Here is a 26,698-nt window from a genome sequence, read left to right as displayed (position 1 = left end):
TTCTGTGGGCCCACTGAGCCACAGTTTTTTTTTATCTTTTTTTCCCAGGCTCGAGAGTCTCCCTGCCCAGCAGTCTGCCTGTTCCTATTCATTCAGACGGCTGCCCACTTCCCATGTAAGCCAGCAATATAAGCAGAGCACAGGCTATTCATCAGCACTGACCTTTTCTCCCAAGATTCGGCCCGATTGATTACTGATGTCTGATGCGGGGCGACATACCCATTCATCCATTACATATGTTTTGATAAAAAAACACAACACTAAGCCTGCTTAAAGAAGAACGTCCATGGGAACTACTACGAGCCAGGATTTTTCATTAGTCATTTGGACTTGTGTTGCTTTATATTTAAGGGTGGGGAGAGGGATAATTTCTAAATATAGTAAGTTCAAGTTGGTTAACAGTACAAACTGTCCCTTTGTTTTCTCAGTTTAATTAAGCATGAAGAGCCATCTAATAGCAATACCCACGGGACGGGCAGGAATGTGCTTCAAAGCATGCTAATTATTCTCACACAGGTATTAGGTCTAAAATTTGCAGGGTAAAGCAACAGTAGCATGATAAATACCCTTGTAGATCATGAGACACTGACAGGTCTTACCTTGATGATGCTGTTTACCTAACTCTATTTTTTTTACTTGAGTGACCGCACATATTTCCTATTTGTGAACGCAGTTTGGCAGGTTGCTGTATTGAATCTGGCAGGGCTTTTAGAATTTCCCCGAACTCCAAATGAAAGGACATGCTGACTCACCACTCACAGAAAATAATAATATAGCACTATTTCCAAAATGCCTCATTCTGTATTAGGGATCGACTGATATGGATTTTTTAGTGCTGATGCCGATACCGACAAACATGCGCTTCGCAACCGGGTCGCTTCTTTTAAGAGCACGGGTCCAAACCACAGCCAGGTGGTCGCTGAATAAAAACTCCTACAAATACCATTAAATATTTGCAGCTCCCTAAATTCAATGGCAAGCTGTTTTATAGACGAGGCATTCGCGGTTTCCATTTTGACCCACATACTTTCTTAGCTGTAGATGCATGCACATATAGAGCAACGTGTTTCCACTTTCAAAGTGTATGGCAATATTTCAGCTGAAAAAACTATCGGCGAACGCAACAACCACGTATTGGCTTAATCCTCAAAAATCGTCCCGATATATCGGTCGATCCCTATTCTGTATCTGCCACATGATAAATTGTTCACTTTTCCTCAAGTTTTGGGTTTAAAAATATGTCTTTTTGGTGTTGGCTGAGTGGTTGTTTTTCTCAGTGGTGGGTAGGTTAGAGATGGGAAGTCTGTATTCTTAATTGTACTCTCATCTGACCTGTAGTGCAATCATTTTCCACCGGGATGCTCAAATTAACTTAGACGGCCAGATAATATAGTTTTTTCTTTATCTTTTTTTTTTCTTTTACTGTCTCATTCTCAGGTGTAAGATCTGACTATGAAAATCCTGTGTAAATCTGTTCAAAGCTGCTGTCTTCCTGGCATATAATTCAGTGAGGCAGGGCTTCATCAGAGCTCTGGCAGTGTTTCTCATGGACTCATCATCGGCTGGATGCTGTCTACTCTTATCTCTGGTCTTTTCTTTGGCTTTATAGAGCTGCTCTTCTCTCAGACAAAACCTCTGGTAATTACCTATTTGCTAAGTACAAGTTTGCTCATCAGCGTCTCCTTTGTCTGTGTAAAAAATTTAAGCAAGTGCTCATATCTTGAGATATAGAGATGCTGAAGTGATAAAAAAAATGGTAATGTAATTTTGTGGAAAACTATTTAATACTGATTTAGTAAAATAATTGTTTACCCTGACCTCACTCTATGCTTACTGTGATTTATTGAACAGTTCACAGATTTCACAGATGTTCACCTTGTAGTGTGCGTCATTGATTTATTTGTTTGCTACATCTCAAGCTGTTGTTTTATGATCAGATCCCCACAATCTCACCTTGTATTTGAGGTTTTTTTAATGCTTATGTTATTTTGTCTCAGAAAATAAGGTATACTATTGGGAAGTTGTGGCCTAATGGTTAGATAGTTTGACTCCTAACCCTAAGGTTGTGGGTTTGAGTCTCGGGCAGGCAATACCACGACTGATGTGCCCTGCTCCCCGGGCGCCGCAGCATAAATGGCTGTCTGCTGCTCCGGGTGTGTGTTCACTGTTGTGTGTGTGTGTGTGTGTGCACTTTGGATGGGTAAAATGCAGAGCATGAATTCTAATTTTGGATTACCATACTTGGCTGTATGTCATGTCACTATTTCCAGGGGCAGACAATCCGAAGAAGATATGAACCTTTTATTATTGAGATGTTGCCTGACAGCTGTGAGAAATGGAGTAGAAACATTATTCCTAGTTTTAAACTTCTGTGTAGCCCTTCGGATATTTTAATAGATTCTCGACCGTCCTCATGTTACATTTGTTGAGGTTATGCTCTGCAGAGGCAGGGGCTTGCCCTCTGATGTAATGCCATCTTATTCACATTAGTGCAGGCCAACGCGTATTACACCAGACAGATTGTCTGATTGTCAATGATCATGTTTCATCCAGATCTTCATGAAGCTGATGCTCCATTATGGGGGTCTAAATATTTATTTGTGTTCCTTTTGCCACTGCAACGCCTGTGCTATTTTAAATCTCATCTGGCAACTAGCCTGAAAATGAAATCATGCAGATTCATTTGTAAGTAGAATTCTCCAAATGAAATCAAAACAATGAAAATTAGCCTCTCTTGGCCTTAAACCTATTCCAAGAACAAAATGTTAACAGAATATGAATGAATGGTTTTGAGTAAACAGTTTTGTGATATTTGTGATAACTGATAGGAGAGCCATTTATTTGTCAATGACACGCTTTAGTGTTGAAATATTCCCGGTTTCTTACCTTTAAGATGACTGTAAAGTAATTTGAATCTAATGAAGCACTGAATTTTCAAACACTCATTTTGGCCACAATCTAAGGCAGAACTGAATGTTTCCTTTAAAGATTTGCCAATTTCAGAATGCATTGCAAATAAATCAGTTGGAGGAAAAAGTCTAGAGAAATGCAGATATGCATTTTTTTTCAGTGCTTTTTAGATTTTCCTGTAAGTCTAACAGTAAAGCTTAGTGCTAGCAATGCAAGTACATTTATAAAGTGGCAATTCAAAAATCTCCAAGATTATTATAAATAATGATTCAATCCATTTCAAACAACTGTTCAAAAAATTAAACTTTAAATGGACTTGAGAACAGGCCATGTGTGTTTTTTTATTGAATGTAACCAACACCATTACAAATTTATTGGACAGGAAAACAAGTCGATCAACATTTTCGGGGTCCAGAGCAGAGCGTTTTTTATTCACTATATGTCCAGCTGTTGAGAAGACGTGCTCCGACTGCACTGATGTCCCAGGGATACTCAGGTACAGCTGCACAAGGTGGGGGTATTACTGCCAATTTTCCACCACAAAAGCCGGTCGCTGTCGGCTTGCAACGGTCCTTTTCATAACTCAGAATCTCCTGTAACATTTTCCGCGCCGTGTTAAACGCCTAATTCGTGCCGCGAGACCTCCAGACACGCGTAAATGCGCCTTTGCATTGACTTAACATTGAAATCATTCGCGCCAGACGCTATATTCGTGTTTGGTGTGAACACAGCATTATAGGCGCGTAAAATTGCTGGTATTTTCTGTCTAGCTTTCGCAACGCATACTGCACTTTCGGAATTCTATATTTTTTTTTTCTGCTTGTTTGTGAGTTTTGTTACATATATAGTTTTAAATTGTTTAATTCCTTTAAAATTAATAGTATACATATTAGGTTAAAAACAATTCCCTATTTTAATTTTCGAAACTTTTTTGGTTGGTCAGATCAATTGTGCAATCGATTTTCAAACTAAAAGTGACAGCCCTACTTGCATAGTTACAAAACATTTAAAGTCATTGTTGGTTCTTTAAAATATGTGATGGATAAACTTGCTCCTCAGTTGGACTAATTTATTTAACGCATTGTCAGTTCTTGATCATCAAAATAATTTTGTTACAGCCCTAATTATCTACGTAGATTTTTATTTCAGTTTTATTAGATTTCTTAAACTTATGCCAGGGCAATTTTTCTTTTTTAGTTGATTTCAGCTTGATATTAGATTAATGAAAACAAAATTGAAGTTTTTTTTTTTAACTAAAAACACAGTTAAAATGTTGAATGCAATATAATTTATCATGTTTTTTTTTTTTGTTTAGTTTTTTTTGTTAAACTATCACTTTGTTCGCTTGCCAACATGCTAATATCAGACATCTATAAGATTCTGTAATGGTTGTGGTGCTGCCTTGTAGGCAGGTTGGTGATCCCTAGGTTACAAAACAACTGTTTGATCGGTCTGGTCATAGCACTCATAGATTTTATATAGAATGTGAAATACTTGGTGGTTTGGCTAACATTATTTCACGCGCTTTTTATGATACAGTTGGTCTAAACTGTTGCATTATCCAGTTGCTCAACTCGTTGATATCGTTGACAGAATCGTTTACAAAGCAAACTTTCCACAAGTTCCTCTCTGCCAGCTCCAAACTCTTACAACAACCCTTTCCTCTCATTGACATGAAGCTGCTTTTTGAGCATGCGTGGGTGAACGGCTCTTCCTACAATTTTTCTTCCTGCCAGTCTTTCATAAAGATCTCCCTGTCTGCTTCAGAGGACACAAAGAAAGCCGCATGGTGGTAGTTGATGGCCACTAAAGGAGAGTGGTTGTGTGGGTTTAGGGGTTTGTTGTTTTAAATGGATAAGGGATGTTCTTTTGTTCAGCTTGTCATTTATCTCCTGTCTCTGCAATTAAATCCACACAGAGCTTTGGGGTGGAGTTTTCCTGCGTGGCAAATATTAGCTTTGTTTCTGATTGGGTGGCAGCTTTAATGGTACTGTTACCAAGATTTAGGAACCTCTGCTAAGTACCTGCTTTTGCACAAGGGGAGGGGCCAATTAGACAGATGTTAATTAATGATAGATATAGGTTCTTCAATAGCAAATGCTGATATAAGGGTGGCATATTAAAAAAAAAAAAAAAAAAAAAAAAAAAAAATATATATATATATATATATATATATATATATATATATATATATATATATATATATATATATATATATATATATATATATATATATATATATATATTTAAATGCTTTCTTTGGAATAATTCTAACTGTATGAATAATATTGTAATGTTTTCTGTAAGAGAGAGTTTTTCTTTCAGTTGGCATCTATATTAACGCTCTGATAAGTGATTACTTCCCAGCCTTCTAGGAAAGGCAAATACTGACTAACCAGTGAACATTGCGATGGATGATGATATTGGCGTCAAATAAAAATGATTAATCAATAAAATGATCATTGACTGTTGGATGTGAACGTATAAAGTTTGTTCACGTTTACATTGGACACAATTTTAGTCCATACCTGTGTTTTATTGGAATATGGAAAATTTGATTTCTAAATATAATTTTTTTTAAAACTTCTTAAGATACTTGAAGATGACTTAACCTTAGGCAAAGCTAAACATACATTTTTTATGTAGCACAAGGAGAAACCTACACTGTTAATGGGCATACGGGTACAGGAATCAGCTGATAAAAGATAGAAGATCTCATTAAATAACCTGGTTAATCTGCTTGGATTTAAAAAAAATGTATTATCAGTTCAAAATTAATGAATTCAATGTCACCATTTGAATACAGATGAATAACATTTTCCTAAAGTCTATGCATCACCCTAAAAGAACCTAATAGAGTATGAAGATCAGAGTTTCGCCCTGGTTTCAACAATCTTCTAGAGACACTAATCCATCTTGTTTTGCCTCTCATTTCTAACTCTGTACTGACTCTACATCTTTTTTTTTTCTCTCTCTCTCCCTTGCTCTCATTCTCTCCCTCCCTGCCCCTCTTTCTCTCTCTCTGGCAGGCTGCTCCTGCAGTGATTCAGTATCATGGAGGCTGGTAGTGGGGCTGCTGCAGTGGTGGGAAGTGCAGCTCTCGGACTGCTCGGAGCCACAGGAAGTCATGACATCTCTGACAGGTAAGACTCGCCGTCGTTCCTCATCAGATCCCGTCAGGGTTTTCTAACTCACCCAGCTTATTTGACTCATTTTAGGTACCTGTTTGTTTCTACTTGTGTTACGTTCTTGCTCCTGTGTGAATGAATATGTGTGTCTCTACCTCAGCATGCCCTCTGCTTCCTTGCCGTTTCATTCATAACTGTAAAGGTTATTTCTGCGTGTGTGTGCAGCGAAGTCTTGGGCACGTACATTCTATTCCTCTCCAGGGGCTTGAGGAGAAATGTCAGAAGTGCAAGCGCTAGGTGGTACAGGCAGATGCAGTGGAAACAATGTAGGCTAAAGGTTCTTAGAGTGATGCTTTCATATATCCAACTCATTGTGCGCAGAGCTACATCACCAAGCTGCAAGCATTGATAAATACCCAACTTTAGATCATTAATCACTTAAGAATAACGTCTTTCCCCTCATAAATGTATCCCTGTTGTCATCAAACTCCAAATTTTACAGTCAGATGACATGGTGCTGAGTGCACAGCCTGTATGAAAATCCACGATGCTGAGTAGTAAAGCTATGGCAGCCAATAAAAAGCATTTCAGTGCCAGTACACTCCCACACCCACCCACTCTCCCGGCTGAGCCCTGAACGCAAGTCACATGATCGGCTTCACTCACGAGAGCCTGCACGCTTTGGCATCCTCTCTGATATATTCTGCCCTAAATCCCTCAGCGATCACCTTCCAAACAAAGGTTTCGTGCCCTGCAGCAACTGTCCTGAGTTTTGAGGATTATTGTCCAGCCATTTAGCCCTCAGCCTCACTTGAACACAATCCAGATCTGGTATGTGGAGGGTTGCCATGGCAGCCACAGCTTAGCATATATTAGATATTAGCACAACATCAGTGAAGGAAGGCAAGAAAATGGACAACCTTGGGGAGGCTGCGTGTTCTCTCAGCTGTTGTGGAAAGCTTTCCAAATGTGGTCGTCATTTTCATACACACCCATGCTTATGATTCATAGTCACTAGGGGAAATGCTTTAGCTGTGCTGAGGCTTTTCTTCCACAGTCCCTGATACTGTGATGACCTGGAGCTCTGCAATCCTTCAATATTTTGTCCTGCCACTGCACTGCATGTGTGTCTTAAATAAGCGGCTAAAGTAGGTCTCTGACATTGAATAGCCTCAAGCTAGGCGTGTAGTTTGCTTTTTTAAAGTGCAGAACAGTCTGCTAAGAATATGTAATAGTTCATTTTGAAGACTAAACTTTGTTACCATTCTAATCGATGGAATCTAAGTTTCAGTGCGAGACCCCTAAAGTAGATCAGTTGTTCGTGTGGCCATTTACTTGACATTTAAGAGATGGTTATTTTCCAAAGCGGCTTACTGTGTGCTGATTACAGGGCCAGTTTGCTCCAAGCAACTTGGGGGTTTAGTGCCTCACTCAAGGACAATGAAGTGATAAAACAGGTTTGTGATGTCAGGCTACTTGGATTTTTAAACCACTATCTTTGTGTTAGCAGTCTAGACCGTTAACCATTAGGTCACTGTTTCCATGTAAGACTCATTTTTCACCCAGCTCAACATCCAACTGCTAAAGTTATTGCAGATTAAATGGGACTTTTGTATATCTTTTCCTTGTGCAGAATGTGGAAAATTTACTCATTAACATTTAAATTAACATTTACAATATTACTGACCAATAGTTATATTATCAATGGAATCTGTACATTTTGTTCTTTTGTACAGATGGAGTTGTACAGATGGTGGTGCCAGAAGAAGATTTGGTTTTGGTGGTGGTGGTGGGATGTGTGGTGGTATTAAAAATAAAGAAAGTGTTATCATACAACTATTATTTTTTTTGCTATAATAAGTGCAGTTACTAAAAATATTATCCATAATAAAACATGTTTACTACTTGGTAATACACATTTGACAGTAAAGCACTGAGCTTGAGTTGTGAAGCATACATTTACTTTTATTAATCATCTTATGGGAAGTCGTGGCCTAGTGGTTAGAGAGTTTGACTCCTAACCCTAGGGTTGTGGGTTTGAGTCTCGGGCCAGCAATACCATGACTTATGTGCCCTTGAGCAAGGCACCAAACCCCCAACTCCTCCCCGGGTGCCGCAGCATAAATGGCTGCCCACTGCTCCGGGTGTGTGTTCACAGTGTAGTTGTAGTCTGTAGGTCTGCTATTTATTGTCCATGATTCCATTGTTCTGTGTGTGTGTGTGTGTGTGTGTGTGTATTTGTTTCTTCCATCAAATTCAGTTCGGTCTTCAGATTCACAACTCTGATAAAATATAATTTTGTTTGGTGCTGTAGATTCATAGTGGTGCAGAAAATGTATTTATTTATTGAATGCTCTATTAGACAATCCTCACAGATTTGTTTTTATAGATCTGTTAAAATAAACTTGTGTTAGACCGGAATCCAGTGTTAATTTTGGCAGACATTTTTGATTTAGTCTTAGTCTTCATCTCGAGACAGAAAAAGCTTAATAGTCACATTTTGGTCATTTGAGTCTTTCATAGTTTTAGTCGACGAAAAGGCATTGCATTTTTGTCAACTTTTAGTCATTACTTTTAGTCAATAGTTTTAGCCAAACTGTTGTTACCAAAATGTATTTTGGTAGCTATTTTTATTTACAGTCTTTAAACTAAAATAATCATTAATTTGTCTCTCTTTAGACCAAATCAATTAAGATTATGAGAAATTTGAATCAAGGGCTGAATTTGGAAAAACGTGAATAAGTTATGACAATTTTCAGTTTTTGGGTAAACTATCCCTTTAAAAAGGAGTATCTTATAAAAATATTATTATTATAATTGTTTTTTTTAAAGAACGCGTTTCCTCGTGTGTTTTGGCCAACGCGAATTACCGTAGATGCTCTTACCGCGCTCATGTTTGATAAATTTGCTTCCCGGCAAAGAAATAATAATAAAAAAATAATACAAATAATAAAATCAAGAGCAAGATCACGTAAACGGTTAATACAGGCTGTTGTAATATCAGCATCAGGTAAGATTACTCACGTTCATTTATGTACTCAGTTACATAATGTTTATCAAAATTAAACATAAAGGTAGGTTTAGCCTACTACACAAAAAAAGTAAAACAAGTTAAACTAAAGGAACCACACATTAACATGGTTTTGTTATACTAGCCATTTAGTATGTAATAATACTAATGGCAATCATTCTGAATGAATGCAATGCACGCATACAGAGCGCGTGATCTCTGTGATGCCCAGATGCACAAAACAGACCCTCCCACCTCTTTAATAAACACGGAGATGTTAGTCCCGTCCGAATTGGTACATGACGTCAGGTGGTAAGAATCGAAACTCAAACGTAGTTAAGAAAACTAGTCCCGTCCGAATAGGGCTTATAGGATGCATTTTGAATATCCGGTAGTCCTCAAATAACATTATAGTCTAGTTAATGAAGACGCAGCATGAATTTCATCATAATTTCGTCATCATATATTATTTTTAGCTCATCAAGTCTTAGTCACAGAAAAAATATTAGAATATTCGGTAACGTGTAATTGTATTCGTTAACGAATATTTTTCATCGTTGTCTTCGTTAACTAAATTAACACTGCCAGAATCTTCTTGTGTCAGTGATTGGGTAAGACTGAGCAAACAGTGGAGAGTTCTCTGCTTTATGATTCACAGAGTGCATATCTATCAGCATTTTCCTGTCAGTTGACAATTTGTTCATCGTTGCAGTGACAAAGCATTCCTGCAGGACTTGGCCCTGCTTGAAACCGACAACTGTTTGTGAAGCATTAAGTAGTCCACTCAAAAATTTACATTTAGTCATTATTAACTAGTCTTGTGTCATCACAAACCTTTATGCTGAAATTCATTGAAAACAAAAGTAGTATTGTAAATTATCTTCACAGTGATATTCCATAGACTAAAATCACCAATAGCAATGGCCAAAAGCATAGCAAAGTGGTCATACAATAAGCTTTGTGTACGCATATACAATTATTTACTATAACCTTTATTTTTTTGTAATTGTATGATAAAAAACACTTTGTGTTCCATGGAAAATTGTGTTCCATGGAAAAAAGTCATATGTGCATAAAGGGAATAAATAATCAAATAATATATATATATTTATTTTGTATAACTGTGAGGTGCCAATCCTCCAGAACACCATCATTTAATTTCTCTAAAATACCTTTTCATGATGGAAGAGATGTAGAAGCCGGCAGCCTCTCGTGTTAAAAAAAATAATTTTTTTGGTAATTTTAATAGGAAAGCGTTATTCTGTGTGGACTGGTTTGACTCGCATTACTTCACTGACAGTCTGCCACTGGAGTTTGCAGATAGAAAGTGCCATGCATGACACAGTGAGTTCTAGGCCTGGTGCTCCTTTAGACCAATTATCTAAGGCTGTTTTGATCATTCCCACTCTAAAATGCCAAAATGTGTATGTGATTAAATTAACTTCCATAATCATATTTAACAATCCCAATTACAATTTCAAGGGAATAATCAACAATTATGATTTTTTTGTTGTCATTATCGTGTAGCCCTACTTAATTTTTTTAGTCTAGAGGTCCCAATTACAGACACTAGAGTGCTCGTATCTGCAGGTAAAAGCATGGGTAGTGGATTTGTAATGATGAATGACCAGAAAACTTCAGACCTTACTGTGAAGTTCTGTGGGTGCAGATTCCGTTTGGGCCTGTTATTAGTGTTTTAGCATATCTCGCTAACCTCACCCCAAAAAACCCTGCTAATCTTCACATGTACTCTATGGAATCCCATGGTCCATCACGCCATGCCTCATTGAGCACTCTTGTTCTGTGAATGATTCACTAACCAAAATACACACGGGCCCATGGCTGCTGAGTTTTGTAGCTCTAGTAAATGTGATCAATCGTGTTATTGATTAAGCACTGCAGTTGGTTGCACCTGGATCAACGAAAAGTCCTGGCATAGTGTCATAATGCAGCATGCTGTTGCTTTCTGTACATCCTCCATCCTGGTAATTATGGATGCAAACTCTGCTGTATCAGAACTTCGTGGAGGAGATGACAGTTTGGTGTCAGTAACATATGGATAACCCAGCCTCTTCTATTCTGCTTTGAAATGTTGGTTCAGTGTGCATGTGAGCCTGAAACTGACAGCAAGAGGGGGAGGAGATGTAGGTGCACTACAGAGACCTGGATAAATCCCGTTTTCTAGCATACCGCGCAAAATCACTTAATCTTTATTTTCAGTAACAATATTGTATCTAAACAGCCTCCAAGCAGGATCAATTTGCACAGTGAAATTGTGTATAGTATTAAGATTTTTGTTCAGAGGATATGTCTTGAATTAAGTTCATTTTTCTCACCCCATTGGCAATTATTTTTCCTCTTTTAAACTGGAATCTGTCAGAATTTAGTGTTTATGCTTAAGAAAAAACTGTTGGCCATTGGTGTAAGAAAAGTAAACTTAATTTAATGTAGATTCTTGGTGTAGAATATTAGTCTTGTAGTTTTGCTTCTCAAGTGAATTGATCGTGTGTTAAAGTTTTTATTTTTGCTTTGTAGTCCGGTGTCCTTGTGCTAGGACTGTTCTTTGTTGTTCATTTATGTCCGTCTTCAAGGTCATTTTGTCAGATTTTGAAACAATATCAGATTAACAAGAATAATTTTAAATAACCTAAATGTCTATATATTGCTGTTGCTCATCAAATCATCTTAAGAGCACTTTCCCTGGCACATCCCTTATGGCGAGAACCATTTTTACTGAGCTCCATAAATCATCTGCATAATTAAAGGTCTTACATTGACCCAAACCGTGTCATTAATTTAGCTCAGATTTGTGTGGTGGTGTCAAGTTCTTGTTTATTGCAAAATGGCAACATATAAAATAAAATACAGACATACTCTCACAGTTAGTGACATTGCTGGGCGTACCATTGTGTTTTAAGATGCCCAGTCACACATTATGCTCAACATTCAAATAAGCGTTCAAAGCCATTTTCCAGGTCATCTAGATTGATTTAATCCATATCTTGTAACTTATGTTATTCGTTCCATTCTTTTTTTATGGAAACAATTACACGTTCTGTCCAAGCATCCATTTTGGAAAGTGTAACGGTACCACAGACCGCACTGCACTTTTCATCTCCCATCAGTGGTGGTTTGTCATTTTGCCCATGTGAGGCGAGCCAGACTGCCACTTTGTCTTTCCCACCCTCTCAGCAAGGTTGGAAGGAAATAGTATCTGCGCTTTCTTTCATATAACCCATTAAAGACCATATGATTAAGATCAACTTTTCTAGACTACTGGCTTTTCCAAAGAAAACTGCAGATACCCCCCCCCCCCCCCCTTTATATTGGCAGACATCCCTACATGCTGTTGTAGGGATCTCGCTTTGATTGCCTGCTGTGCATGCTGGATAACATTCTTTCCCTTTTATGTCACTGTGATTAGTTTCGACATCTTGCCTAATTGAAATGATGCTGCCATTAACACTTTTGTGAAGGATGGGACGTTCTAATTCACTCTTACATTGAGGACGTGTCATTTTTACTGTCACACTGCCTATTCCACTCAGCTCCACTGTCGTAATTCTCAAAGGCAGCTGCAAAGCAGGCTATATCTGTATATTTCACAGGCTATCAGACTGAACCTGCCTCCCTTCTCTCTCTCTCTCTCTCCATCCCATCCTCTCCCATCAGGATCCTGAGGCCTAGACGGCACCCGGAAGAAGACGATATCGTTCCAGAGCTTCCCAGGAGCATCCACCCCCGAGAGCGACCTGACTGGGAGGAAACCATCAGCGCAATGGTGAGGAGCCAAGTTCTCGCGGTCTCGCACAAATTTAGTGACTCCCTCCCATGCCCAACCTTTACAAAGCCAGTCGTAAAGACAGGGGATAGCACACCCTCAAATTGTACAAATTAAAGATCGACTGCTTGGTGTTCGATAGGGACAATATCACATCTGTTGTTTCTGAAGGATAATTCTGTTCTTTTTTTGTGGGTCCTTGATTCTTTTACGTAAGAGCCATATTGCTGCTGTAGACTGTCAGCCATTACAACCAGTCTGTGGGAACATGCTCTTGTCAGATGACCTTGAGGAACTTCAGATTTATGTGTATGGTAAACAGAAAACATAATGGAGCACTGGAAGTTTGGGCAAATCCAGTTAAAGCATTAAATCAAAAATATTATGCAGAAAAACAATCAAAAATACACTACCTTTTTATGCTTCTGAAGTTTATTATGCTCACCAAGGCTGCATCTGTTTCATCTAAAATTCACTAATATTGTGAAATATTACTACAATTTAAATAATTTTCTATATGAATTTATTTTGAAATGTATTTCTAAATGTATTATTTATTTCTGTGATGGCAAAGCTGAATTTGTCAGCAGCCATTACTTTATTGTTCAGTGTCACATGGTCCTTCAGAACTCATTCCAATGTGATGGATTGATGTTCAAGAAGCATTTCACATTCATTATGTAGCAAACAGTTGTGTTGGTTAATATTTTTGTGAAAACTATGATACTTGATGATTAGAAAGTCCAAAAGAACAATATTCATTTAAGAAATGATCAGTTTGATGCATTAATACAATTAAATGCTAAATAAAATAGTTTTTTTAAAGAAAGAACCCCCCAAACTTTTGAACGGTAGTATATCAGTAAGATTATAGCATAGAGTCACAATTTTGTACTTATTTGCTATAGTCATCTTTTTATACCACATATTGGTTCTTGATTTAGTGTTCAGCTATGCCGTTTTGCTATCAAATAGGTAAGATGTAATGCAGTCAGTTGTTCATTACTGCAAAATATACCCCGACATGAAGCAGCTGACTATAATATGACTTTTCATTGTTGTGCAATAATGAGTGGTGACACATTTGATTTGATTGTAGAAGTCCCCTGACTGACCTATCAAAACGGAGTTATCCAGAGAGCCGTGCAGTAATGGATGATTTTATTAAGCTGCTCTGAATATCTACAGCATCTATAACGTCTTTGTTCAATACTGCATTAGTTTCAATTCATGATTATTTCACCAGCACTGACACACTTGCATTCAGTGGTGCTGATAAAAAAAAAATGCAACAAAAAAATCTGTCTCCATGGCAACCTGACTGTTGGCTGATGTTGTTTTGAGCACAAACAGATTAGTGAGGACATATCAAGGGAATCACCGTGTATCAGCTCACTCGTATGACAAATTAATGTAACTCTCTTTTGCTCTGTTTTATAATATTGTGTACCAGGATATTAATTGAACTTGTTAATTGTACAGTCAAGATCATCAAGCTCTAGTCGTCTTTTCACGGTTGTGACCTAGTTTCAGTGTCACTTTTAGTGAAATGAGACTGTGATGATTATTAGACTGGCTGTTACGAATAACGAAATGGAACCAGATTTGGATCAGACCCAGTTGAGTTTTCACACCATGTTTTACACCAGCAGAAGCTGGTCTGTTCAGCCGCACGCTCATTTGAAGGCTGCATGGTCAAGAGACTTTAAATAAGCCCTTGTCTCGGAGCTAAGAGTCACACTTTCAAAGCATTATTCATATTTCATGGAGCTTTCAAATCACTGGCATGTTTTATTTGGCCTTGCCAGATGACTGCATGTCTCTCGTTTGGCTAGGCATTGGAGAAAGTGGCAACAGAGTTTTATAAAGCATACCAGCTGTCAAATGATTTAGAGGCAGGGCACAAGCTTAGCCTTTCTAAAACCAGAGTTCAGGGGCTCTCAGCTTTTTGCCATATCCATTTAACCTGTCTTTGACCCTGTTGTAGATTTCTCTCTCCTTCCATTACTCAGCAGACTTGTTTTATGGTGCGTACAGGTAGTCACTGATATTAAAGGATATTCTCATTATACTGTGCTGTTAACTCGAGAGGTTTGTCTTTTTAGCTTTTATTTGCACAAAGATTTGTGTAGAGATGGAACAAGACTGTTCATGTCGTTAAAAACTGATTTTCAAGTGCTTTATCACATTAATGTAATGGATACATGTTATTGATGGTATTGTAAAAGGCTATTCACATAAAGTCTGAACTAAATATGGTTGAACACAATTTTTTCAGTGGCAATACTGATATCTAACAAGCACAGTAGTTGATGGACAGTTCAGTTGTAGCAAATGAGTGCACACGAAATCAAAATGAAAGTTTTTTACACAAAATTCATTATTCACAAAATATTTAAAACATAACATTGTATAATCTACGATTACCTATTTTTTATAGTGTTTGACGAAAACTCAGTATCACAACTGGTAATAATTAGCAAAAATATATTTTAAATTTTTAATGCAGTACTTTTATGTTGTTTTGTCACATTGGCCCTGGTGTGAACAGGCCATAACTGTTTGGTGAGGATGGGTTATCCACAGACTGTCATGTCCCAATCATGCATTGAAAAGAAGCATGTGCATTTTTCTTTCAGGCACGGAGTGCTGAAATTCCAGAGCTGAGCTCTGAGCCTCTCATGCGCTCTTGCAGCAGCTCCGCCAGTATGAAGGTGAAGAACGTCAAAAAGTAAGTGTGAAAAAAAAACAGCCAAAGTCCCAAAGGCTTATGCTTTTTTTTTCATATTAGCAAAAAGACATTCACTGACTAGCCCTCATGTTTATAATAGTTTAATATTGAACTGAATATTGGATATTGTCTTGTGATCTTTTCAGGCTCTCATTCACCAAGGGACATTTTCCAAAGTTAGCCGAATGTGCCCATTTCCACTATGAAAACGTTGACTTTGGGACAATACAGGTAAGATCTTAAGCCCTAAATAACAGTGGACTTCAGTGCATTAACTACAGAGGTGACCTCAGTGACCAGACTTGAAAAGGACAGCATTGAAAATGAGGCACATGAGAGATTAAATTCTGATGTGGATGCGTGTTTGTGCAATTAAATGTCAGGGGTCTGCAGATAACGCCAAAGTGCCACAGCTGACAGGGACAGTAGGGCGTCTCTAATGCAAGGCTTTGGGGGATTGAAAAATGAGGATCAACATGATTTAATATCGCTGTAGCAGCAGTAGCACTTTTGCAGATGACTATTTCCTCTGCTGGAGCTGGGTATCACCAACTACTTCACAATACAGTACACATCTCAATACATATGTCACAATTCAATCATGGATGCATCACTATATTATAATTGGATCTTAATTGAAACTGCATCAAAAGCGTAAGAAAAAAACTCAACGTGTCTACGAGAGAGTGTGAACCTGCAGTTTCAGTATCTCTTCACTTTTGAATGCTGAGAAAGACCAGTTTTAGATTCTCTCAATGTTGGTAATTTTGTGTGTGTGTGTGTGTGTGTGTGTGTATATACTTATGTATATATATACATATGCATTCATGACATGAAGCACCATTTATTATACTTGTATTAAATTAAATATATTTAAAGTATCATATATAAATTAAGTTTCATTAGCATAAAAAAAATTCTCACTTTGAATAACAACTAATACAAATACACCAAAATGTGGCCTCATTATTAATTTTGTTATATTGCAAGAAACGTTGTGGTCTGCTTGGTTAGAGAAGGGTTTTTATGACCTGGTCTTTGTTACCCCATTCAGGGCTCTTTTGGGGTGAAAAAATGTATTAGATTTTAGTGGAACTAATGATTATCCTTGTAAAACTTGTTTGAATAATCCATTTTAATAAACAGATGTCTTTCATTGATGACGAAAAGGTAGATTCTTGGACGTGTCTTGATTTTTTAATTCTCCCAATATCTCTAGTAGTGTTGTCACGGAATCAAAATTTCAGTATCCGGTACCGATACCAGTGAAAATCCACGGTTCTCTGTACCAATTTCGGTACCATAGCAAAGCACAAAAATATGCTAATTAACAAAAACAAAAAAAAAATCACTCAAAATAAAACCAATGCCATTCTTTATACTTATTTATACTTATACTTTATACTTATACTTACTTAACAATTGTGTTTAAAGTTTTTCTAATAGTAATATAATTATGAAAAACAGTAAACAAGTTTCACCAAAATTGAATTTGTCTTTTAATTAATGAAATTTAAATGTATTTATTGGTAAAAGGGGATTTGCTATTAAAATTAAAACATGGAAGAAATATTGTGTGATTTCTTTAAAAAAAAAGTTTTACATACACATACATTCTACTAAATAATAGTAATATTTCTATCACAATGCAAAAAATTATGTAAAAATTAACTTTTATTTTGACACTGGTTTTACTCAAATGAAACGGTAAAATGCTTGTGAAGTGACTGAAATTACTGCAACCGTCACACGTAGTTGTAAACAAACCCGCACTTCTCTGAACATGTAGTATTCATATTTCAACCAACTTTTGTGGCTTAACATTTACAGATACTGGTCCATATGGAGATTTGATTTGATTAATTTATGCTAACTTTGACAAATTCTGTGACTGTCCATATTAAAATGTAAGTTTCATTTTCATGACTGGATTTTGAGTTTCCGTCCGCGTTTTCTGCTTTGCTGAAATCACAGAGCTGTATGCGTCAAGAACCGGGTTGACCGGGTCCTCGGGTCCCTTTTTTTTAAAGATGTTTCAATTCAAAAGTATTTAAACTTCTAAAATCTACTGCATTCTTTTCCATTATGTTGAGATCCATCTAGCTGCAAAAATCATGACTAAATATAAAAATTCTTAGTATTCAGTTGTGTTGAAAACAAATGATTCACAGTCTGCAATGTTATTCATATAGAAATGGGTAAAATCACTTTTTATTCAACAGTGAAACAATGCCGGCATGTGGCTCTCGGTAAAGATGAACTTGCAAGTTAATTCGATAAGTAAATTTTCTGCAAATGCATCTGTAAAAGGCCTATCTGCAGAAGTTTGCTTTAAAGTGGGGGTTGTGTTGTGAAGCATATTACTTTTTGTGAAACACATGACTCATGAAGCATATGACTTGTGTCCCCTGAGAAACAGGGTGGGAATCACTAGGTTCGAGGAGTGTGACAGCTTAGGTCAGCGCTGTACATGGTGACTTCGGTTCTGAGGCAGTAACAGAGCTCAACGCTCTGGAAAGGATAAGAGTGCATTTACAGGATGTTATCCCTTTCAAAAACAGGTAGGCAGGGTTAGAGCTGCACGATATTGAGAAAAAATGACATTGCGATATTTTATTTTTCTGCGATATATATTGCGATATGAAATCTAATCAAAATTTTTCTTACAAACAAAAATGGGGTGAGCACACTTACATTCTCATTTTAAATGATTTAAACATCAACACCATTGTGTCAATTTATTAATTTTATTAATATGCATGAGGGAGAGAGAGCAAGACAGCGCTCTTGCTCTCTCTCTCTCTCTCTCTCTCTCTCTCTCTCTCTCTCACACGCTCTCTCTCTCTCTGCCCTGTCAAAACTTTCACTCTATGATGGTTAAGCTGTGCAATTAATCCGCGAATCACATTCGTCAAGGGCCGGGGAGCAGCTGGCCTGTACAGTTAATGAATAACGGATCAACTACGACAACCTACATTGTGCATCCTGCGATGTGACTATCGTGGATTCATACATTGCGATATCGATGCTTAAACATCACATCGTGCAGCCCTAGACAGGGTGCAGACGGAACCAGAACAACTGTGTTTAACTAAAACATGACAGTGCTAGACCTGATGCAATGACACAATTGTACATAATGGCCACTGTACCCAATCCTACTTTCGACATTCATCTTTTGAAGTGGTAAAAAAAACCTTTACTTATCTGTATTTCAGACTAGGTGAATAGGTTCAGCTTCTTCAGTGTCTTTTCAGAATTGCTGTTCCCTTTCACATATTTTACATTTCTCATTATAAACTGTATCAAAGCTCAGTGAAAGCCTAAAAGGATTGGTGGGAATGCTGAATAGTGCCTTGTTGTGTAGGGACAGGAGGTGGGGTGCTGCGACAATGTCGGGAAATCTCTGTGCCTCTGTGTTTGGGATTAAGGGTATAATGGAGCGCTCACAGAATGAGAAAATAGATTGGCATGGTGTTGAGGGCAAGACAATTGGGAGGGAGTGAAGCAGTGGTTTCTTCGGGGGCCTTTACACTGAATAGTAATCCTGCTTTTGGAGGAATCGCCCTGGGAAAGCCAAAATATGAGACAGCTATTTCACATTCAGATGCTGCAGCATCTATATTTCTGTATTACTGTTTATGGATTATTGTAGGTATAACATGCGTAAACCATCAAATAGATACCTCAGATTGTAGCCTGTGCTGGTGTCCAGTAGAGGGCGGCAGCTTACTGCTTTTACCTGTTTGCAGCCCATCAGCAGGGTACCATGGCGACGATGAAGAACATCAATAATTCTTTTTTCTCTGCTACATAATCATGGTTTATGCACAAAACATCTAAACCCAGAGAAGTCCTGCAGCCCTGAATGAATGAGCCTGTGGTTGTACAACAACAGCTGGCACGGGAACATCAGCCATGTTTGGTGTTTTCCTACTAGAACCCTAGATGTCATCCTTCTGCTGGTGATTTATGAATGGTTTGTAATTACAGGCAGATCACTTGACTGATACTCCCAAAAGAGCAGCAGAATGACTGAGTTTCTCTGCATGTTGTCCATACCAGTTATCAGTGATTTTTATATGTATTTTAGGGACGTGCATCTCCATAATGAGGCCTATGAGATGCACATCTTGATGCATAGCCAACAATACGATACATTAAAGATACATATGATGCAGCTACCGATGCCATGAGTCACCCAATTACGATTAGATTCAATTCAACACAAATGCGATTCAGTGAAATACGATGCGATGGAAATAGCTTATATTTGATTTACCCATTACAATAGTCCCTTTACAGTTACTGCTATCATAAAATACATTTATATGTAGGTTTAGAATTCTACAAAAGACACATTTAATGTCCAAGAAAAAATATTTTAGCAAAATTTATATTTTACTCAGAACTATTGTGCTGCTATTCCATTGCACTCCGTCTGTTTAGTTCGCATGCGCGCAGCAGTGCTCATTAACTCACGTAATCCTCGCCCACTCCTGACAGCAAAATTGATATATTTGCATTACTTTTTAACATTTACAGATGAAAATATGATATACATATGAAATTCAGTTATGCACTGAGGAAAACACATCTCAAATGCATTAAACAGCACAAATTTATTTGCTATGAAATTATTTCTTTGAAATGGTGGATCAATTATGAAGGGCTACTTAAGAATAAGCTTGCACAAATTAGTGAGATTGCGTGAATAAAATTTTCGTTTATGGAGCCGCTTTAGAATGCAGTTTTTGGTAGGTTGTTTCAAACCCCACTTTTCTTAGTGTCTTTCATGAAACAGACCTCGGGTCTCCATAGTGTTGTGATTTGTCAGATTCCCACAGCAGCAGCGGTGATGAGAGCTAGAACGCACTTGAGAAACAGTTTAGAGAGGAAAAATCAATCTATATATAAAATATTGGACACAGATTTTTGGTCATAAATAAATGATATATAAATCTGTTTTTATTGTTGCAAATGTACTGGTGTGAATCAGTGAATCTTCCTATCGTTAATGTACTTTATGTATATGTGTGTAGAGATATATATATAATGTATTGGTTTATATCAGATAATTGTGCATGCTCATTTTCCATATTTTTACATTTTGACAAATTCACTTGCACAAAATACTCTACCGTTCAAAAGTATAGGGATTGTAATTTTTTGTTTTTTGGTTGAATGTTTGCAAAAGAACTCTCTAATGCTTATAAAATATAACAAACAAGGTGTGCTGTCTGCAGCCTTTGTCTGCGCTGACCTTTTAAACTAAACAAGTGCTGCCGAAAACAAATATTCTGTGATAAAGTAATCCATATGAAAACAACACGATGTCTGTTTTTCACGTCTCTCTTCATTATCTTCTAATGAGACCACGCCCCTGCACAGAACGCTCTATTTAGATTCTAATGTTTCACTGAAGCGTGTGGCTTGAATACGCCCATACAACAGAACAGAACACAACGCAACGAGACTGTTCTTCAAGTTTTTATATTTTACTGTTTGCTTCCCGATGAGAGGAATAAGACATAATTCACCCCAAAAAGTTGTGATGTGGTTGAGGATTTGAGAAATGGATTTCCTCAGAAAAAAAGAATGAAGCACTTTATTCAGTAGAGATCATAAACATGAGTAAGACTCTTTTTAGTTATTTATATACTTGTACTAGATTACACATAATGTGTAAACATTTTACTAGTTAGACTTTTTCCAAACTATAATTCCTGACTAAATTTATAATCAAGTGAAATATTATGAAGTTTCAATAACAATATACAATAGGCCTATTTCACAAGATGGCGACCGAGACCGGATGTAGGGTAGCGGTTTTTCTGGTCGCGCCAGTGCTACGATCGCTACTCATTAGGATAATGGATTGCAACAGCTTGTTTTCTCCCAGCCGTCAAATTATCTGCCAAAACGCCGAATTGCATATGTTGTTCATTTTTTTTGATGATTTTCAGGGAGATGTGAATAGATCCATGTTGGAAGAAGGCTACAAATTATTTTTGGAACAATTTACGTTTGATTATCAAGGTAACGTTATGTATAATAAGCCAGCTGCAATGATAATGATTTTAGAATTAATTTACTTTTATGCATTATTTTCAAAGCGGTTTAATAAAATCTTACTTCTTGTTAACTATCTGTGTGTGTTTGGACACACTTCAGACTCAAATATTATTGCAGGGAAAGTGGTAATTAAGGCCATAGGTTAAGAAAGCGTGAAGAACCACATCAGCTTGAGGTAAATACAAACAGGATTTAGTTTAATTATTCATTTTTATTTATTTTTTTTTATCACAAAATGGTTTCCAATGTAGCCTGTTAGTAATCCCACAGTCCATAGCATCAGTAACTGTGTAATTTAGTAAGGAAGAATTAAAACAAAATAGGATGAGTTTCAGTTTTTATTTTATTTATGTAGCAATGGTCATCTTAACCTCTGTGCAGTGTTCAGGGTATTTCAGGACCCCAAATAAAATAAAATAAAAAACACACACAAAAAAAACAAAGTGTTCCCTTCTTCTAAATGACATGACACTTAATGACTTTACCAAAACAGAAATTGGGATGTCTGATTGTATATTAGTGTAATAAAATCACTCAATGTTCATATAGTGCTTTTGTTTAAAATTGCAATTCTAAATGTTTTCCAGTAAATGGCAGAAATCTACCAGGCAGATTTTTCATGTATGAAAGCAAGAAATGTAGATATACGTTAAAATTAACTACATATTTATTTTGTATAAGCATTTCATATAAACATGTAATACTTTATTTTTTCACAAAAATTTAACACAATTTAAACAAATTCCATATCACCTGTATAGTAAAAACATTAAAAGAAGTGATGTTACAATACATGATTGTATAGATATCGGTGTTTTTAATTTCACATCTTAAAGCACTTTTTTTATCATTTCAAATATCAGTATTCAACATTTTGGGATTAAAACATCAAAACATTATGCATTTGTAATTGCAGGTTAAATGCATTTATTTCTTGAATTTAAAAGTGTGTGTAAACATCTGTCGGGGTCTCTAGAGAGCGATGTGTAGAGGATTGAAACTTGAGCCAGAGGTTCTTTACCACTATGAGGAGACCTGACGTTAACGTTCTTCCATCTGGTCTCATCATTCACCCTGATGCTCCACACCTTGGTGCAGATGGCAAAGTGGTGGACCCAAATGAAGATCCTCTCTGTGGCCTGGTAGAGGTTAAGTGCCCTGATGTGAAAGAAAGCAGAGAGGCATCCCACATTGTGTTTGTTGGGGGCCATGCAAAACTGAGAAAGAAACACACAATTGGCATTCCCTGGTCAGCTGATGGTTACTGGCTTAGTTAACCTGGTGTGATCTTGTGATAAGTACAAGAGGTGACTTCCATGTGAAGAGGGTGTGGAGAGAGATCACGGCTAACGTTGATGAATTCTACTTTGGCACATACATATTTTTTGCTAGGAAGAAAATAGGCAAGAAAAATGTACCAACAAATGATGTTCCTGTTTTATAGTAAATGTAGTTCTATAGTGTTCTATTACAAGAAAAAGCAGTTACCCCAATAATTCATGCTTCAATTAATTACATTTTATTGTTATTAATGTCATATTGTTGCAACATACCTACCCCACACTGGAAAGATATGTCAGGAGTATGTGTTTTCTGATGTGTTCAGAATCTGAAACTATATTGCAGATCATAAGTATAGTTAGATTTTTATTCAAATTTTATGACTTTCATTTTTCCACTAAAACCTAAGCATTAAATTCAGCAAAAAAAGCACACTAAGAAGTATGTGAAAGATTATATGTATAATGTTGGTTAAAACCCTGGCTGAGAAGGTAACAAAAGCTTAAACTTACTAGAAGATAGCAAAATTCTTATCACAAACCAGGCAAGTTACTAGCAGGTGAAGAGAAGCATGGTGTCACTAGCAGGTGAGGAGGAGAGTGATGTTATTAGCAGGTGTGTAGATGCTGCTGATGTCATTAGCAGGTGTTTTTTCCAGCTCTTTTCCCCCCCCATGCCTCAGCAAGAGCACCTAATTAAAGTAAAGCAAACAACAATACATGTATTATTTTGTGTTAAACACTTAACACTTTAATAAAAAACAACTTATTAATTTGTGCACATTTATGCAATATACCAGTTGCTTAGAACATCAATTCAAAGTTAAATAACCTACAAACCATTATAAAATAATTTGAATTCTGCTTGTACAACAGGTGTTTGTTCAACTGCTCTTATTTCCTACATTGGTGTGGATTTTATTGATGACTTGAATTGTCTTTGTTAATTTTGTGAAACTTAAGCCAGAAAGAGAGCAGTATAAAAGGGTGATGGCAAAAGTATAAAAACACTGCTTCACTAACCTGCTCGACTGTTAGCATAACTGCTACCATGTGCTACATTAAATGTATAACGTTACATCTAACAATACAAATAAAACATACTATATTTTATTAATGTCTATAGTTGCTGATAAGCTTTTAATATAAGTTATGGTTTTAGTTAACACATTACACTCACCTGGGACAGGACGGCTGTCGTAATCTACCTCCTGTACCATCTTGACATTTACTGCTCTGCAACACAAACATCCCGTTTTGACGCGTGATTTAACGTCTCTGCAACTTTTCCACGCAAACCTGGAAGTCACAGCTCGTGGTGCGAGATCTTTACATAGACAGTAAAAGGATCTTTACAACTGGACTCCGGTTAGACACAGACCTCATCCTCCGTGTACTAAAGTCCTACCTTTCCTCACAGTAAAGATCGCCCCATCCTCTCTCCGTATAGCCCAATTTCAACGCTTTTTTAAAATTTTCGTCTGTGGGAAAACTATGAAATGATAAATAAGGCTGTATTTTATTTGAATTTGAACACAAAGGCACACTACACATCTGATTACTTCTGGTCTCCGCCATTTTTCGGCAAGCGAATGAACGCTAGCGCTTTCACCGGAAAATAAGTTACCCTACTTCCGGTTTGCCTACGTCACGGTGTGAAATAGGCCTATACTATACCATTCAAAAGCTTGTTGTAAATAATATAAATGTAACAAATAAAGATAACTTTAACAAATGTAACAAACAATGCTGTTCTTTCAATTTATCCCCCCTAAAAACACTGAAAAATATTCTCAGCTCTTTTCAATATTAATAATAATAATAATGATAATAATAATAACAATAAATGTTTTTTTTGTAGAAAATCTGATTGTTAAAAGGATTTCTGAAGGATTGTGTGACTGGAGTAATGATGCAAAAGTTCAAGCTGTTTGAAAGTTAGCTTTGATTGTTCCTAATAAACTGTTTAACTGCTCCCCCAAGTGGATATTAAATTATGTTGTGGGATAATTAAATATATTCATATTTACGGACATAAAATAATATAGATTTATTTTGTCTTCACATTCTTTCCTGTAACTCTTCCCTCTCAGTGACACACATCTGACTGATAGGCTTATTATGCAGCTCATTATGCAGGCATTTGTCTTCTCAGGTGTAAATCACAATGATATTCATGATAGTTGACGCCTACTCGCATATGACTTTTACCAACAAAAGTGTCTAATGAGAGACTAAATAAATTTTAATCAATATATTGTTTTCTGTGAGTAAGTAAACAAGATGATTTTCACGTAATTTAGAAAGATAAAATTCTAAGCTGTAAGCTCCAGTTCTCAAATGTCCTGGGACCCAATATTCTGTATGTGTTTTATGGCCTTATTCAAGTGATTTTAACATTTTTAGTTTTTCACTAACCACACATAAAAAAAAAAATTCTCTAAATTACAATCATGTACATACATGCTGCTCACATATTATTATAGCCCTGTCCAAATTTCAGGGCATGACAAAACTTCTCCAGGCCCCATAAATACCCTTAGACTCCAGAGGGTTAATATCCCATATGTAATTACATGCTCATTTCCCCAATTTTTGCATTGACCTTTGCCCTCATCTAACTGATCACTTTAAGTTGATCTTTAGACATTTTAAAATGTAATCTTTAGCAAATATCAAAACGAATATCCTTTTTTTCATGTTACGATGTTGTGCTGTGCCTCACTGCTAAAGGTTAAGCAATAATTGCTGCATTGCCCACATGGCATTTTGTCTGTAGCATCACTCATTGATTTTATTACTGTTTCATTGCTGTACATTGCCTCTTACTGCTTATGTTGCTTGACATTATACGGATGTGGTTTAAAGCTCTGGACGTGACTTTGCATTTGACATCTTAATTGTGTTGTTGGATACGGTGGCCAATTGTCTGTTGGTTTATGTTCTCACACAATGGAACGTTTGTCTTCTGGTTCCTTTCGTTGCCATTGCTCAGCACTGTACCGCATTGTGTGGTAACTGGCACCATGCCCTCACCACAGCCAGTTGAAGACAAAAGCACTACTTAGATTCCAATACAGATATGTCTTAAATTCACCTGTTGCTGTTCTGAGACTGGTACCAGAGGAAATACTTTCCATAGTAAACAGTCCCTGCTGGTGAATGAGTAAAGGCAGTGGTCGTGGTTTTAGTGTGCCACTGTCCCTTCCCCCATTTTCTGCTCCAGGCTCATATAGCTACTCGGTATACTCTCTGGATATATGACCCCCCAACCCAGAGCTTTCATTGGGTCGGTCCTCTGCCAGAGAATGTGCTCAATGCCCAGCATTCACCGTGGTCCATCATGCCTTTTTTTATAATGTATGCTTGGTTGTCTCAAAAGAGCTAAACCTGCTGCATTTTTAGAATATAAAATAGTCTTGGTTAGACTCTAACCAAGAAGTATTTTGTATGCTGCATGGATTTGGAAATCCTTTTAATTACTTGGTCACTTAATATTGTTGTTTAAAATAACTAACTAAATATTAATTTAATATGTGCTAAATTACCAAATTTTCAAATGAACAGTTTTTTTATATGCTGTACTGCCTTAATTCTCTTCTAGCATTTAAAATAATTGATTGTACGGATTATGATTGTAATGAAAGAGTTTAAGTTTTTTTTTTTTTATTCGCTGAGTATCAGTTCATTTTTGTGAAGCGCTCCTGTTTTTTATTTTATAAAAGCACAATGTTTTGTTGATATTGTGAGTGCACACAAATAAAAGTAGACCCTTTACAGTTA

The 26,698-nt window shown here is 36.8% G+C and overlaps 1 protein-coding gene across 3 annotated transcripts in view; it reads left to right on the top strand.

Annotated features, from left to right (window-relative positions):
- Window positions 1-26,698, top strand: part of LOC127941808 (rho GTPase-activating protein 32-like) — an 87,613-nt gene that overhangs the window by 18,776 nt on the left and 42,139 nt on the right. For all 3 annotated transcript variants that reach the window (XM_052537242.1, XM_052537241.1, XM_052537243.1), the window contains exons 2-5: window positions 5,940-6,053; window positions 12,721-12,829; window positions 15,469-15,560; window positions 15,707-15,791. In XM_052537242.1, coding sequence (XP_052393202.1) covers window positions 5,965-6,053; window positions 12,721-12,829; window positions 15,469-15,560; window positions 15,707-15,791 — 375 coding nt within the window. In that variant the 5' untranslated portion in view covers window positions 5,940-5,964. The remainder of the gene's footprint in view (window positions 1-5,939; window positions 6,054-12,720; window positions 12,830-15,468; window positions 15,561-15,706; window positions 15,792-26,698) is intronic.

The sequence above is a fragment of the Carassius gibelio genome, chromosome A21, assembly GCF_023724105.1.
Source record: "Carassius gibelio isolate Cgi1373 ecotype wild population from Czech Republic chromosome A21, carGib1.2-hapl.c, whole genome shotgun sequence".
Lineage (NCBI taxonomy): Eukaryota > Metazoa > Chordata > Actinopteri > Cypriniformes > Cyprinidae > Carassius > Carassius gibelio.
The sequence above is the reverse complement of the archived record's forward strand: the minus strand, read 5'-3'. Positions and strand labels throughout refer to the sequence as shown.